Raw genomic sequence first — 17,598 nt, forward strand, 5'->3', positions numbered from 1 at the left:
ACTTTAAGGATTTTAACCAACATTCGCTGCTGGTTCCTGGCTTAACTGCAGTATATTGTGTAAATATATGTGTGTGTATGTGTGTGTATGTGTGTGTATGTGTGTGTATGTGTGTGTGTGTGTGTGTGTGTAATGCTGTGTGTAACAGTAGCTTTTCTGAGCTTTTGTTTTCTGTCTTTTTCAGAGTGCCATAGCCAACGTCCCCCGTAACCTCTCTCCCATCAAGGACCCTGACAGGCTGCTGCAGGACGTGGACATCAACCGTCTGCGAGCCGTCGTCTTCAGAGATGTGGTGAGACGTGTGGGAGGGTGTGTGAGAGACAGACAAGTGGACAGCTAGAGAGGGAGATGTCAGTTTGATAGCAGTGTGTGTGTGTGTGTGTGTGTGTGTGTGATACAGATGCATCAAAATGCACATTTTTGTCCAAAATGGAACAAAATGAATAATTTGGATAAAGCCCAATACTGAACACCAGAGATGTTTTTTTTGCAAGTATTCATTTTTTATATTTTTCGCACTATAAGGATTATAAGGCCCAATAAACATCTATTAAATTTTCTGGTCTATTTTTTTTTTACATAAGGTGCACTGAATTATAAGGAACAGGGGTGTCATAATGCTTTTCTTCTAATTCAGCAGGTTTTGCCGCTTATCTCAGCAAGTTGCCACTAAAATCTGAAGTTTAGATTTTTAAGAAGTTTATTTGATTAATTAAACCACTTCTGTTTTTTTAAAGTAAGCTTAGATTTTCAGACTATAAGCTATTAATACTCACCTTTGAACGGCAAAAGAGCTAGCGATTAGCGTGTTTGCTGGCTAATGCTAATACTGCTGGAGAACTAAACTAAAACTCCCGTATAATGCTGTATTCATATTGATTTTATGCCCCTTAAAATAAAAATAATGGACCTGAGGAACTGCTAGCTAGCAATTTGTCCCATGTCGCTTGTTTGAACACTGTATAGTCCAATATACTCACTTCTGAACGATGAAAGAGCTAGCGCAGTTAGTAATGCTACTGCTAATGCTGCTCCAGCAGTGCTAGTTGAGGTTAGCAGCAGGCTACATTCCGAAAATACTCACCTCTGAACGGCAAAAGAGCTTGCACTTAGCGGCTAATGCTGCTCCAGCAGTGCTAGTCGGGGTTAGCAGCAGGCTACAGGCTGATAATACTCACCTCTGAACGACGGATAAGCTAGCGCTTAGCGCGGTTAGTTCAACAGCTGTATAACTAAACTAAAACTCCTTATAAGGCCTTATAGTGCTGTAAAAATACGGTATCTGTGCAAAGTTTTTACTAACAGCCTACATGTATTTGTACGTACCCTTTAATATCCTATCTATCAGGCATAAATGATTTATCCAAACGCTGAAAGTAATGAGTAATGATTTCTCTGTAGGTGGTACTTCAAAGTTTGATTTGATTGTGGGTGGTGCTACGGTGCTTTAAAAGTTTGAGAACTACTGTTTTAGATTTTTAGCTTTTTTCGATAAAGCTTTAGCGTATTGTAGATCTGATACGTGTCTTTTTTTTTTTCCTCTGTTGTCTTTTCTTTCGTGTATGTGCAGGATGACAGTAAGCAGGCTCAGTTTCTGGCCCTGGCTGTTGTCTACTTCATTTCTGTCCTCATGGTGTCCAAGTACCGGGACATCCTGGAGCCACAGCGAGAGATCGGCAGGTCCAGCAGCCTGTCAGGAAGGAGCATCCGACAAGAGATCAATTCCCCCACCAGCACAGGTGACAATCAGGGCTCCTCCCCAATTAGAAATTGTTGTCTATTTTAAAATTTAAGAACTATCTTTGACCCAATTAGTCCAAAAACAAACTTTTATCTTTCGACAGCGAGCAAATAAACATAAGGAGAATAGTTTCAAACATAAAATTGGATGAGAGTTTTGTATCTGGTCCATGTTTTTGTATCTGAACTGGCTGTAGAAACCTTTGACTGGGATTCCCAAACTCTTGATTTCAATCAGTTGAGTGTTGAAAGTTGTCATGTGACCACTTAGATGATACAGCAGTGTGTCCATATGAGGCCAGAGGGTTAAAGTTTATGGTATTAAGTTGTAATGGTGCAGAGAAGCAGAAATGTGATGTCCTCATATAAGGACGCAGGGTCTCAAGAGGATATGAATGACTGCAGTGTGAGACGTTTTTTGTGAAAAAAGTGCTCTGGTGTTTCTGTATAGCCCTGCTTTAGATCACTGAGTTAGTGGTCTCTGAAGAAAGACAGGATTTCGGCTTTTGCTCATAAATATTCATACATGCAAACATATCGCCTCTGATTGGCTAACAGCACAGCAGCAGAGAACGCCTACCTGCCTTCCCCCACATTCAATTTTACAGCTCTAAAACTCAAAGGACTAAATGTTTTCAGAGATACAGCCTCAGTTATAAAGATAAAGAACTGAGAATAAAAAAAAATGAAAAAATGAAGAGAGCACTTCAGTTTCTGAATCAGTTTCTCTGATTTTGCTATTTATAGGTTTATGTTTGAGTAAAATGAACATTGTTGTTTTATTCTATAAACTACAGACAACATTTCTCCCAAATTACAAATAAAAATATTCTCATTTAGAGCTTCTTTTTTTGGGGGCAGAAAATGAGAAATGGCTGAAATAACAAAAAACAAGACACAGAGCTTTCAGACCTCAAATAATGCAGTTTTAAGAATTTTACGAGTTCCGAAATAACCCTGGTTGGGATTTAATCATGGTTTAATCAGGTTTTTTCATGTATCTTGGCATCATGTTCTCCTCCACCAGTCTTACACACTGCTTTTGGATAACTTTATGCTGCTTTACTCCTGGTGCAGAAATTCAAGCAGTTCAGTTTGGTGGTTTGATGGCTTGTGATCATCCATTTTCCTCTTGATTATATTCCAGAGGTTTTACATTTGATAAAATTAAGGAAACTCATCATTTTTAAGTGCTCTCTTATTTATTTATTTTATATTAAAGCTAGATTCAGTGTAAAGTACTTAATGAGCTGGGGGGTTTTTTTCCTCAAAAACTGGTGCTAATTATCTGATTTTTTGTGTGTGTGTGTGTGTGTGTGTGTGTGTCTGTTCATACAGAAAACCCATCTTCTTTCTCAGACAGCGGTCGTGGTGAGCGCCCCCTGGATGAGCTCCCTCTAGAAGGCTCCCTGCCCCACACAGACTCAGGCATCGGAGATGAGCAGGTGGGCGGAGCCCTTAACGTTTCAGAGCTGGGGGGCGAGGCCTCAGGGGGCTCTACTGGCTCTGGAGGGGGTCCAGATGCCATGAGCGAACTGCTCTGCACGCTCTCCTCTGAGGTGCGAAAGTCCCGCGAGTCCCTGCTAGAGTCCCCGCCAGGTGTGGACATCCACCTGAAGCCGGCTGCCTCCATCTCCAGCATCAGCCAGGCCAACAAGGGCATCAACGTCAAGGAGATACTGAAGAGTCTGGTGGCGGCGCCGGTGAAGGGGGCGGAGGTGGGGCCCGAGCCTCAGCCGTACCACCCTGACCCCGCCCTGAAGAGGGAGACCGCTGCCATGCTGCCCATGCAGTTCCACTCATTCGACAGGTAGAGGAGGAGTGCACTGGTAGAGTCAGCTAAAGATCATACACAGATAAAAGCTTAACTGCTATAAATGAGGGGTAATGATGGTAATAATTTAGAATTACTATCATTATAATTTTATTTCAGCTGCTGTCTTCAATCAACCTTTATTTAAACTCGGAGTACATTGAGGGTGGCCCTTATTTACAATGCAGCCGAGCCTAATTACATAAGGAAGGTATTGACAGAAACAACAACAACAAAAAAAAAGTAGATAGAATACAAAAAAAACAGCATTATAATAAGGTGTAAGAATTATAAAAAAGAGGATAATAATAAAAAAAAAATATTAAGAATCATAAAATCATAGGTAAAAAAAAGGTAATAGAACTAATAAAAATTCAACTACAGATGAATAAATAAAAAACTAAACACGCAAAATAGTAAAATATAAACAAGCAATAACTATGTAATAATGAAAGAAAAAGTAAGAAACTAAAAAATAAATGTAAAAAAAACGCTGAAACAAACCAGCATAAAAAAAAACTTAAAAGTTTACCAAAAAACTTTTTTAAAAATAAAAAATAAAGAAAGAAAAATAAAGAAAGAAACTTAATTTTTTTGGGGGGATTATATACAGCTCTGGAAAAAATGAAGAGAGTGCTTTAGTTTCTGAATCAGTTTCTCTGATTTTGCTATTTATAGGTTTACGTTTGAGTAAAGTGAACGTTTTGGTTTTATTCTATAAACTACAGACAACATTTCTCCCAAATAAAAAATATATATATTTGCAGAAAATGAGAAATGACTGAAATAAAAAAAAGATGCAGAGCTTTCAGACCTCAAATAATGCAAAGAAAACAAGTTCATATTCATAAAGTTTTAAGAGTTCAGAAATAATCAATATTTGGTGGAATAACCCTGGTTGGTTTTTAATTACAGTTTTTTCATGTATCTTGGCATCATGTTCTCCTCCACCAGTCTTACACACTGCTTTTGGATAACTTTATCATCCATCTTCCTCTTGATTATATTCCAGAGGTTTTTAATTTGGTAAAATAACAGAAACCCGTCTTTTTTAAGTGCTCTCTTATTTTCTTTTCCAGAGCTGTATGTCCACTGCAGTGCTGCTCTCTGGTCTGCAGCTTTTTTCCTCCTCCTCCCCAGGTTTCTTCCTGTGTTTCTGATAACTGTGTAATATGTCGAGCTACTGGGAGTTCACACAAGCTTTTGTGCATGAACTACACAATACACACACACACACACACACAGACCTCCCCAGAACATTAATCTGCTTTGTTCTCACCAATTAAGAAAACCTGATTAATAAAACATGCTCCGGAATATACTGGTCCTCATTTATAAGCTTCTTAGGTATGAATAATTGATAATAAAGGGTTAATATTTTATCAAAAGCTCTTTTTTCAACTACTAGTTTCTGCCAGTGCCGTTCTCGTCCACTGAGGAGTGGAGACAGGTAGAAATGATGTGCAGAGGGGGGGCTTTTGGTGTTATTGCTCAGTGCTCAAAATAGCACTGGTTAAGGTTTGTTTAAATGCTAATGAAGATATTTGTGCTGTTTTTCTGTTTTGTATGATTATACTTTGGGTTCAGTGACGGGGCAAAAAAGTGTGAATGTATGAATGGAGTCCACCTGCATGTTTTACCTAAGATAGAAAAATCTTTATCTTATCTTATTTTCTTAATTTTAACGTTCTCTTTATTTAAGCAGAATGTTATGATTGTATATATATTAACTTATACCAGGTTCACACTACACAACAGGTTGTGCTGTGATTGTGAGTCCTTCAGTTGTTTCAATTTTCACACTATATGACTGATCGGCGATATGGGGTCACAAATTACACAGTTTTTTCGTTGTGGGAAATCGCAGACTCACCTGGCTGCTCTCCAGAAACACATTTCTTCACAAGAACACACCAGAACTAAACACACGAGAACTAGCAATGGCATAGAGGAGAATACGCACTTAAAGTGAGTCCGACATGAACGAGTTCATATGAAACAACTGAGCAAAATCTTAGTTTATAAATATCTGATCATTTAATACTGAAAAACATGTGCTTCTGTCCTCAACACATATCTTTTTTATTGTTTAAACTCCAGTTATAAACCTTTAAAACATCCTCTGTATCATGTACCTGTATCTCCAGGATCAGCTCGCCAACCAATCAGCTCACAGTAGCAGTAATGCTAGTGCTTTACAGTGTAAAACTGTTTTCTGTAAATAAACTGAAATACACAGGCACGCTTTCTTTGCTTTTTTAGTAAAATTACAGTATTCTACTTTCTAAAATTTAAAGAAATACTCAGAACATGTAAATAATTATTTTTAGCTTTTATCTACATTCTCACTCGCAGGCTCCGTTTTAGAGTTTTAGCTTTTAGTGTCATAAGGGGACAGAAAGTGGTCAGACTTTCCATAAACTGGTCTGGTCCCGTGGTTTTCTCTTTCTCTGTAATTCCATTAGCAATACACTGTTCCTGACAACCAGTCGCCGACTGGGTCGGATATCTAGCATTACAAACATTTGCCAGGCGTCTGCGACTGATCAGCGATCAGATTGAGACGCAGAAAAGCATAAAGATTTGAGTTAATACAGAAAAAATGAAGAAATTAAAATAAATGTGTGTGTGTGTGTGTGTGTGTACTCTCACAGGAGTGTTGTTGTACCAGTAAAGAAACCTCCTCCAGGAAGTCTGGCTGTGAACACGGTTGGCACCCCCACCACCTGTGCAGTACCCTCTTCTGGAAGCACGCCCAACATCTTCGCTGCTGCCACGGCAACGCCTAAGAGCATGATCAACACAACAGGTACACACTAAGAGTTTTGATACATCAGCTCACAGACACAGCCTTGTGCTGATCCACATCACCCTAGGAGTGATGAGGGGAAAGAGAGAGCGCCATCTACTGTACTGTACCCACCCAGAGAGAGCAAGACCAGTTGTGCTCTCTCTTAGAGTGTTGGCAGCTGATAGCAAGATGCATGATCGGGATTCAAACCAGCAATCTCCTGAACATATTGATTGTGACGGCTGGACCACTCAGAGCCCCAAAAGCAGGGATTTATTAACTGCTATGTGTTCTCCTGTCCACACAAAAATGGCATTGTTAGTCACAGAAATGTTTTTCTGTACTGTTTTTCTATAGGGCATGTTCATACAGGCATGTTTGCCTCTGTGTAGACGCAAATATGTTCAGAAATGGAGGGAAGAAAATCTCAGTTTTTACTAGGGGTGTCACGATTCTCTAAATTTTCGATTTGATTTGATTTCTGATTTTAGGGTCACGATTCGATTCGATTCTCGATTTTTTCTTTTTCTTTTTTTTTTTTTTTTTACAGCAGAGAGGCCTATGCCAGTTTTAGATTAGTCTATGGTCAGTCATTGGTTTGATTCATCAAATTTACAATATCTTATTTCAAAAGGTGGGCTTGATATAAGTGATGCAAAGTGATACAAGTGATCTGTAATACACCACATTAGACACTAATGGCTTTTTTTTTGGTAGCAGCAGTGTGCACTATTAAAACAGCAATGTGCAACATAACAAAACAAATAATAAAAAAATACAGGAACAGTCATGTACAAAATAATAGAACAATTAGAGCCTTAACAAACTGAACTCTATCCTACTATAACAGTTAAACATGAAAAATAAGACTTTAAGACTTTTTCGGTCCCTGAGAATGAGAAGTTTTTTTCTTTAATAAAGATATATTATTAACTTTATCTGAGAGAAAGATGCTCCTTAAGGTACCAAAACTATTAACATATTTGAGACTAGACAAAACAACTGTTATTTTTATATTTTCTTTAAGTTTTTCTTTAAGAAGATGAGAATGTCCACATTCTCTGGAGAAAGAGCTGCTCTTTGAGCAGTCACAATGTCCGCGGCGTCGCTACAGTGTGCTGCACCGTTAGCGTAGCTTAGAGGGAGGGATCGTCCATCCTCTTTTTGACTTAGATTTCGATAAAATATTGAAATCGTGACACCCCTAGTTTTTAGTAACACCTGGATATGTGTGGACAGAGGAGTGGAGTGCTATTTTATTTTATTGTAGCTGTTTTTAGGATTACCACTTTAAAGAGTTATATAAAGAAGAGTTATATAAAGAGTTCTTTCGTGATAGCATGTTTTCTTGCTCAATTTGAGTTCTTTAAACGTAATTCTGCAGTTTCTGTCACACCTGAAATAAACCCTGGAACTCCTGAACAGCACTAGCTAGTATTGCTCTGTATAAGAAGAAGCCTAAAGTTGGAAACATTGCTCAGCTACACTTTTAATCCTGCAGCCTGGAACTGATTCAAAGTGTAGCTCTGCACAGCGCAGTAAATCAGACACAGATTAAACCTAATCTTAGACTAATGCACTGAACCCTGTAGTCTAGGCCTGTGGGTTTAATCTCTCTTCCTTTTTTATCTGTCTGTAAAGCAGCTGTAGATCATTGAGAGTAATGTGCTGCCTTTATTAGAGTTAAAGGGGTTCAGTAGCAAGAACCATCGGTCTTCTTTGGGAAAGCAGGACTTTAATATAGACTCACATTTGTCTTAGGCTTAAAGAGTTGTCTGGGTAAACTCTAAATCCTAATGTTCTTCAAAAAATCTAATTGTTAAAATAGACTATTAAGAGCTTTCTGCCAACAATCAGTAAATACAATAATCATTTAGCACCACTGGTGTTTAAATCAGTTTTTATAGGCATCTAGTCTCTATGTGGTTCGTTAGACTGAAATCCAATTGCTGTGTGAAACTGAATATGCAGATTCACATATAATATTTATTTTTTTATTATTATTTTTTTACCTTGAATTAAAAGTGGGATGTGTTTACACCTCCAAAGTAACGGGATTTGTATGCATGTGTTTTTTTATGCACATAAAGAGAAAAAGTATCCCCCCCCCCCACACTACAGATTCCTTTTGTTTTTGCTTTTTTTCTCTTCTTAAAATCTTCAGCTTAACACACACACTTTAATATTCGACAAAGTAAATATAAAATGTTTTTTAAATGATGATTTCATTTAATAAGGGACGGCCAAAATCTATTCAAACCAGCAATTAATCATGATTTACAGCATTTTGTATTTACTCAGGTTACTTTGTCTTGCATTTAAATTTGTTTGACAATCTAAAAATGTAAATATGACAAAAAAGCAAAAAATCTTTAAGGGGCAAATACTTTTTCACAGCAATGTATAGAAATGCTGTCCACCAGGAGCTGCTCTTGTGATGTATTAAAAAGATGAGCACATAGGTAGCCTTTTTGTGGTGGCTGATCGTTATAAAGCCCTATGTATGAATAATTGATAACAATGGATTTTTGAGTTTATTTCCACTGTTAAGTGGTGAATAGATCATTATTTTATAGATCTTTTATAGCTTTCTTGGCTCACTTTAGCTTAGGAAAGCTTTCCTTGTCTCACATTCTGACACACAGAGTACCACACACACTGAACAATGCTGCACACTAGGGGTGGGCGATATGGCTCTAAAATAATATCACGATATTTCAGGGTATTTTTGTGATAACGATATACTTAAAATAATTCATTCATTTCAGGAATATAGTATAATAGTATAACAGTATAATCATAATGTGGTAAAATAAATAATATAGCATAAAATAATATAATGCAGCAAATAATATTGCAGAATATTTAGTGCATGCATATAAACTGCAAACTAAAACAATTATACAATAAATACACCTAAAGCTTCACAGTGAATAATAGACTACTTTTAAGACAGAACAGCCCTATTATCACGATATGGATTTTTAATATCATGATATTTCTGTGTCACGATATATTGTATACAATATAATATTTCCCACCCTCTCTCTCTTCCTCTCTCCTGCAGGTGCCACAGACTCCGCCTCTTCCTCCTCCTCTTCCTCCAGCTTTGTAAACGGAGCGACCAGTAAAAACCTCCCGGCTGTGCAGACAGTGGCCCCCATGCCCGAGGACACGGTGGAGAACATGAGGTGCAGCTCAGTTTCCAAAGCCTCTCCTTCCATCACCTCCCCTCTCCTCTCTCCCTCCATCTTTCCACTCCTTATCCACACACCTCCGGCCACTCCCTCCTTCAGCAAACCCCTCCCCCTTTCTCTTTCTCTTTCTCTCTCTCTCTCTTTCTCTTCCTCATCACACTCGTGTATGCCAGGCGGAGTGAGTCATCATCTGTTTCCGTTCCGCTCGTTGTGTTACCCTCTACTTGACCTGTCTCTCCTACTGCTTTCCTTTCTATACCTCTGTCTCTCACTCTCTCTCTCACTCTCTCTCTCACTCTCTCCCTCCCCTCCTTCGCTCACACACCTAGCATTGCTTTACTGTAGTCCCCACATGCAGGCCTCGGCCTTGATCAAAGCCTGTCTGCCTCTTTTGTTGTGTGTCTGAAAGGAAGTCCTCAGACACTGTAAGTGTATAGACAGACAGTTTTTTTGGCTGGCAAAAAATATATAATAAATATTTTAAAAAGACTGGTAGACCTGCATGTCAAACTGCCGTCTTCCACTAGATGGCACTCAGTGCTTAAGTAATTTTACTGTTATTCTGTATAAGGTTTGCATATGCAGATAAATAAATGTTGATTTTTTTTTTTTTATTTTGTGATTTTTGGTGCTTCCGTCTAAAAGGATAAGCACTCAGTAAACATGAGGCAAATGTAAAAAGTAACACTACTAGTAATCATAGATATATATGTATATATATTCTATATATATATATATATATATATATAGAAGTCATCCTATAGTTCATGTACGCATGCAAAAATACTGTGTTTAATATAATCAGAGCATTACATTAAACACAGAAGTGCAGGCTAAGAAAATCTGTCTTTTAAACCTTTAAATCAAGGCGAAGAGAGCTGAGCTCGCTATATTCTGTTACTTGCTAGTCTGTAAGAACTGTAAAGTGCCTGTAATTACTGTCTGTGCCCATTTGTATTGCAGTGCCTTTTGTGAAGTGGACCAGTGTCCACTGAGAACCGGCCTGACACCTCCTGAGCTCAAATCCTTTAGCTCACTGGCAGGATTCCAGACAGCTCCCAGAGATGCAGGACAGTGTCTTAGGCAAGGAAGCTTCAACTAGTCCAATACCCAGCCCTACAAACACCACAGACATCAATGCCTCCCACCTCCCTGATATTTATCTGTCTCTCTCTCTCTCTCTTTTTCTCTATCTCTCTATCTGTCTATCTATCTACCTACTTATACAGTGGTATGCAAAGGTTTGGGCACCTTTATGTTTGGAAAAATATATAATAATATGTTTAAAAATATATAATAATATATCTGTTTCTGTAAACAGCAAAGTGTGTAAAAGGTGACTTGATTTCCAAACCGAATAATAATAAAAATAATAATAAACTTTTTTTTTATTTATATAGCACCTTTCATACATAAAGATGCAGCTCAAATAAATGCTTTACAATAAAATATAAAATAAAATAGATTTAAACAAAAAAATATAAAATAAGGATAAAAAAAATATATAATCAATAAATAAAATTATTAAGTATAAGCGGAAAAGAACTAGTAAAAAGCTAAGCTAAAAAGAATGTTTTTAGCTGCCTTTTAAAGCTAGTAACACTCGATGCCTGACGAACATTAATTGGTAAAGAGTTCCATATTTTTGGGGCATAAAAACAGAAAGCTGCTTCACCCATCTTTCTGTGATTCATTCTGGGAATTTTTAATAGAGCAGCTCTTGATGATCTGAACATGCGATTTGAAACATATTCTGTCAGACCAGAGACTGTAAAAAAGATGGACGCCGTGTCGCCGTTCCCATTCATTCAGTGAAAATGAAGCTAAAATCTTCCTCCATATTGGCGATCCTGAAACCCTCTGTAGTCTGTAGAGCGCAGTAGAGACCAGAGGATGGAGAAAAACTGTAGAGAGACCGCCTACTCATTTAAATAACTCCGCCCCTGAGGGCTGCCTCGAGGTCACAGGCTGCAGAGCGGAGCAGGGCGGAGCTGACGATCTGTTATTGGTCCCGCCCATAACCAGCCCTTTTACAATAACCACACCTTTTTAAATAGAGCAGAATAACGTTTTAAAAAATGAATTATGTGAGGATATAAAAATTTAACAATATAAGCAGAGGTTACACTAGCTGCTGCATTTAAATAATGGAGGTAGAATTACAGTATATTAGAAAAAAACGTGATTGAAAGTTGTTCTGTTTCTCCATTGAAACCTATGGGGATGGGTGGGGTTACACAGCTTTCTGAAACCGAACAGCAGGGGGCGCCCGACCTGTGGTGGCTTCACTTTTGAGAGACGATGCTCTGTCCAGCTATACACAGTCTATGATTCAGGCACACTCAAAACAGAGGACAAAGAATTATTTATAAGAAGTATTAATTTTTTTATAAGAAGTATTTAATTGTTGAAAATAATACTAATCACCATCACCGTAGTTTTAATGCTGTATCGCCGTTTTCTCCATAACAACCATAAAAAATTATTATTGCTAGGAGTTGTTCTCAGTAGCTTTCTTGCTAGCTAGCTAACTTTCCCTTTCCACCTCAAATGGTTAAACAGACAACAGAGGCTGCATCATTTAAGGTGGAAGGGAAAATAGAATAAAAGCTAAATATAGAGTTTCAGCTTCCCAGCATAGATTTATTATAATTAAGGAATGGACAATAATAATGAATTGCTGCACCACCTGCCCCCTTATTAAAAACATTTGATGAGTAACCTAAAGTTAACTAATTGAGCAGCTGTTAGGTTGCTGAACAGGGTCGCCTACAGGTTCTTGAAAGGTTGTCCCAGTGCTTAGGGGGAGGATTTCACCATTTCCTCATGTAACTAACCAGCTAATTAAGGTCTGAGACCATAGTAAAAAAAAAAGTTTTAGGCTTTAAGCCTTCTCTCAAAGGTCTCAGGGCGTTTTTTTTGGTATAAATCCGACTTAATAACTTAATACCTTTTGGAAATCAGTTTATCTTCGTTCCATTTTACTGTTTACAGTAACTGATCTGACTACAGGCTCATTTTAACCAGCTGTGCCCAAATGTTTTAATGCCTCTGTATCTCGCTATCTAGTGCTCAGTCTGTCACTTTATATATTAAGTACTATGCAATGGTCAGAGACCTCACTTTATTAATTTTTAAATACATTTTTCACTCAAAACAACCGCTAAGTACAGTAAGATTTAAATGCAATAGAAACCTCAACAACTAAAGAGAAGATCAGTATTTTCATGTCTGTCCTTTTTATCCAAATTAGGAGGTTTGTAAATACGTAGAGTCTGGAGCCTGGGGCTCTGAGTGGTCCAGCAGGCAAAGCGCTGCCACTATGATCAGGAGATCGCTGGTTCGAATCCTGTTCATGTAGCTTGCCATTGACTACAGGAGCCTCGCTCTCTCTGGGTGGGTAGATGGCGCTCTCTTTCCCCACATCACTCAAAAGGGAGAGGTCATTCAGCACAAGGCTGCGTCTGTGAGCTGATGTATATGAACCTGTATCTATCGCAGCGCTTTACTCAGAGTGCGCTGTGATGCTGCTCAGCAATGCTGAGCAAAAAAAAAATATATATAATTTCTAATCACCATGAACTTAATTGGCAGTTCTACATCCTTTTGGACCCCCAGTTTTTGAAACCATCATGTTTTAAAATTGAATCCCGGTTGTGTTCAGCCTTTTTTGAGTGGAATATTTTAATCTCTTAATCTACTAAAAATGAATTAACCTGTATTTAATGGCCGTTTTGACTGAAAATCCCAAAAATAATGAATGGTGGTCTCTGACTATACACAGTACTGTACACAAACTGTCCACTTTATTAGAAACACCTAGCCTGTAGTGTTTTCTTTTTAACCGTTTTATACTATAGTCTGTATTTGAGTTCATGCACTGCTGCCCTCTGCATTGCCTTCCACATTGGTCAGTTTCTGGCTGCTGGACCAATCACTGTTCACCAAATGAAAACTGTAAAAGAGGCAGGGCAGTCAGATAAGCCAGATGTTTCTGAGAAAGTGGTCAGTAACAGTATAAAACTCACCACCCCCTCCACCCCCATACACACACATCTCTATGCTGACTCATGTCTGATAGGGAGGTGGATGCTGGTGGGCGTGACCCTTTAGCTGCCAGTCTGCACCGCCCCCTGCCTCTCTCATCTTTGATTCAGTCCCACCTCATGGACAACAAGACCAGTGCATTCACACACGCTCACAAACACAATTACACACTAAATTCTCAAATATTTGCTTCATTTTAGTCTAGTTTCTAACTCAGAAAAATTAAAGGTATCTTATTTATCCGTTCCACATCCTGAAATGGGACTGAATCTCTTCCTCCTCCTCCTCCTCTTTTACTGCTTGCTGCTTTATAACAGTGGCAAACCATGAGCTACATCAGCTACTCCTGTCCTAAGCCTGGTTTCACTGTCCCGGGTGCTTCAGACTCTCTCCTCCGCTTCCTGTCCTCATCCAGCCCCTCAGACCTCCGACTCTGGTGTTGAGTGCATCCACCAGCCTGTAGCTGTATTCTCAGCGTAGGTCAGCTGAGCTTGTAGAGGTGGGGATGCTATTAAATCAGTGTTTGTGAAGCCTTTGCCCTCACCACAACTCCCTTCTGCCCCCTGTGGTAGAATCCTAGTGCTTGTTAGCAGCTTTAATAACACTTAGTGCAGTGGTTTCCAGTCCTGCTCCTGAAGATCCTCTGTTCTGCAGAGTTTAGTGTTTTCCTCCTCTGCTCTGCTTAAACACACAGTTTAACACAGGAAGAGACCATTACTGGAATAGTGCAGTGTAGGGGTGGGCGATATGGCTCTAAAATAATATCACGATATTTCAGGGTATTTTTGCGATAACGATATACTTGGCGATATAGGAAAACTAAAATAATTCATTAATTTCAGGAATGTAGTATAATAGTATAACAGTATAATCATAATGTGGCAAATTTTAGTTCATGCATATAAACTGCAAACTAAAACAATTATACAATAAATACACCTAAAGCTTCACAGTAAATAATAGACTACTTTTAAGACAGAACAGCCCTATTATCACGATATGGATTTTTAATATCATAATATTTCTGTGTCACGATATATTGTATACGATATAATATTGCCCAGCCCTAGTGCTGTGTTGACATGACCTAACTTTCTGTGCAGGTTAGTGGTATATTTTACATTAGCCATATTTATCGCACTATAAGGCACACCAGATTATAAGGCAACACTAGTAAGGAATAGGGGTGTCGCCATGTATTTCTCCTAATTAAGTAGATCTCACCGCTGGGTGGCCTGAAAAGCTAAGCTAAGCTTAACGTTAAGCTATGTAAGCTATGTATTTGGGTGAGTAAGCCTAGATTTCCAGATTTTCACTAAGGCTGGATGCAGCAGCATTATCATTAGCGGCTAATGCCACCAGACAGCGCTATACTAAGGAATCTTGAGTGTTCTGGTAAGCCAGGGTGATATTAGCTAGCGTTTTAACACTGTAAACTGTAAACACACAGACTACAGTCCAATGTACAGTCCCACATTTAATGCTTATAATGCTCCAGCAGTGCTAGGTGAGGTTAGCAGCAGGATACAGGCCAATAATACTCACCTCTCGCCAACTACTGATGGCAATGTTAACGCAATGTTGTAAACTTGACAAAACCTGCTCAAGGCATTACCTGCACAACATCATCACTTTCCAGACTACAAGTTAACCCAAGAGTCCTCCAGAACCAGGACTGTGAACCACTGCACTACACCAACAGACCACACCACTAACTCTTACATACTAACCGACTAGTGCTGGATGGGTGTGCTGTAGTGCATAGCTCATAATGTACATGCTAAGCTAATGAAAGACTTGTCTGTTTCACTCTGTGCACCATATCAATACGCCTATCTCTCTCTATCTGTCTCTGTCTCTCTCTATTTCTCTCTCTCTCACCTACAGCATAACCACTAAGCTGGAGCGGGCGCTGGAGAAGGTGGCCCCCCTGCTGAGGGAGATTTTCGTGGACTTTGCGCCCTTCCTGTCCAGGACCCTGCTGGGTAGCCATGGGCAGGAGTTGCTGATTGAAGGTACAGGTGCTGTATTGTGCTCCTTTTCCTCTCTAGCTGGCGTCTCACTGTGGAGTCCCTCACTGTCTGCCATGTGCCTATCTGTGTGTGTGTGTGTCTGCACCACTGGCTGCCTCATACACACACACAACACCGTGGATTCAGGTATGAGCTCAGGATACTCTAGGATATTTTAACTATTGATCACTACCGACCAGAGACTGTAATAAAAGATGGACGTTGTGTCTCCGTTCCCATTCACTTAATGAAAATGAAGCCAAAATCTTCCGCCATGTTGGCGATCCTGACACCCGAGTCTGTAGAGCGCAGTAGAGACCAGAGGAGGGAGAAAGACTGTGGAGAGACGGCCTACTCATTTAAATAACCCCGCCCCTGAGGGCTGCCTCCACAGAGCTATACACAGTCATTGGTCCCACCCCGGCTAGGTGTAACCCAGCCCTTTTACAATAACCACACCTTTTTAAATAGAGCAGAATAACGTTTTAAAAACGAATTATGTGGGGATATAAATATTTAACAATATAAGCAGAGGTTACACTAGCTGCTGCATTTAAATAATGGAGGTAGAATTACAGTATACTAGAAAAATACGTGATTGAAAGTTGTTCTGTTTTGCCATTGAAACCTATGGGGATGGGTGGGGTTACACAGCTTTCTGCAACCGAACAGCAGGGGGCGCCCGACCTGTGGTGGCTTCACTTTAGAGAGACGATGCTCTGTCCAGCTATACACAGTCTATGCTACCGACCAATAACACTGTTCTAATGTTTTGGCAGGTGAGCCTGTGTGGAATATTAGAAAACTAGAGCAAATTAATCAGTAAAGATGAGGAAACATCACTCTGAAATGAGCTGAAACGTCCATTCCAGACCACAGCTCCAGCAGTGCAGGAAGAGATTACAAATGGCTACCACTATGGCACAGCTCAAAATGCACAAAAGGCGTTAAGAGAATTAATTCTCTTAATTAATCATGGGTGTGTTTTGGGCGTAACTGTAATAATAAACCAAGCAGTGCGTCACCTGCCATTCCCTTTAAGAGCCAGGTGTGCTCTGACTTTGCTGCATTCGTATCTTAACAGCACGCCGCTTTGTGCATCTAAGCAGAGGATACTGACCTGCTCATTTACACTGTGAAGGTATTTCATTAATTAAATGACCATATTTTGGGCACTAGGATTATAAGGAGCACAGGATTATAAGGTGCTCTAAAAATAAACATCTATTTTCTGATCTATTTTTATACATAAGGCACACCAAGATTACAAAGTGCATTTATACGACACTAGTAAAAAACATGTTTTCCTTCTAAATTCAGCAGGTTGACCTGTAAATCTAAGCTGTAAATCTCCTGAAAACTGTTTATTTGAGTTAAACGCTTGCATTTATTTACAGTAAGGTTAGGTCACCAGATTCAACTAAAGCTTGAGCATTAGCATTAGCATCTAACTGCTAAGGGTAATGCTATTGCTGGGGTTAGCAGCAGGCTACAGCCTGATAATACACACCTCTGAACAGACAAAGAGCTTAGTGTGGTTAGTGGCTAACGCTAATGCTCCAGCAGTGCTAGCAGGGGTGAGCAGCATGCTCATGCTACGGGCTAAAACAGTCTTTGTTTTTTTTTTTCCGTCATACTGCAGTAAAACAGTAGAAGTCAGGGAAGCTGAAGAAGTCTCACATTTTTAGATTCCACCTGCTTCTTGTCTTTCCACTGTCCTTCGTAACTGTCCTCACTTCTTTTCTTATCATCCTGCTCTCTGTCTCGTTTTGACTGTCTTGTCTTCACTGTTTGTCTGATATGATTGTTATGTAATCACTGCTGAAATGATCTCACAGTGTAAAGTAATTGTGTAAATATCAGATCACATTGGGAGTTTTGCATGCTGATAATAATGATGTAGCTTTTAAATATATCTCTGTGACTAAGCAGGTGTGTTTATGTTGCGTGTGCATCCGCGTGTGTATGTTAAAATCTGTTTCCTGATTTCATTCCACT

At 39.2% G+C, this 17,598-nt stretch overlaps 2 protein-coding genes across 12 annotated transcripts in view; both read left to right on the top strand.

Annotated features, from left to right (window-relative positions):
- Positions 1-17,584, top strand: part of stard13a (StAR-related lipid transfer (START) domain containing 13a) — a 522,041-nt gene extending 504,457 nt beyond the window's left edge. Inside the window, exon 16 of one of the 2 annotated variants that reach the window (XR_007427471.1) lies at positions 16,135-17,584. The gene's annotated coding sequence lies outside the window, so the exon portion shown is untranslated. Of the gene's footprint in view, positions 1-11,662; positions 14,276-16,134 lie in introns of those variants that run through there. The other variant, XR_007427469.1, reaches the window with a different exon arrangement.
- Positions 1-17,598, top strand: part of nbeaa (neurobeachin a) — a 314,222-nt gene that overhangs the window by 258,897 nt on the left and 37,727 nt on the right. For 5 of the 10 annotated variants that reach the window (XM_049468902.1, XM_049468904.1, XM_049468905.1 and 2 more), the window contains 7 exons: positions 185-292; positions 1,571-1,739; positions 3,079-3,550; positions 6,208-6,362; positions 9,412-9,535; positions 10,505-10,624; positions 15,476-15,609. In XM_049468902.1, coding sequence (XP_049324859.1) covers positions 185-292; positions 1,571-1,739; positions 3,079-3,550; positions 6,208-6,362; positions 9,412-9,535; positions 10,505-10,624; positions 15,476-15,609 — 1,282 coding nt within the window. The remainder of the gene's footprint in view (positions 1-184; positions 293-1,570; positions 1,740-3,078; positions 3,551-6,207; positions 6,363-9,411; positions 9,536-10,504; positions 10,625-15,475; positions 15,610-17,598) is intronic. The other 5 variants (XM_049468908.1, XM_049468910.1, XM_049468909.1 and 2 more) reach the window with 3 other exon arrangements.

The sequence above is a fragment of the Astyanax mexicanus genome, chromosome 20 (genome assembly GCF_023375975.1).
Source record: "Astyanax mexicanus isolate ESR-SI-001 chromosome 20, AstMex3_surface, whole genome shotgun sequence".
Lineage (NCBI taxonomy): Eukaryota > Metazoa > Chordata > Actinopteri > Characiformes > Acestrorhamphidae > Astyanax > Astyanax mexicanus.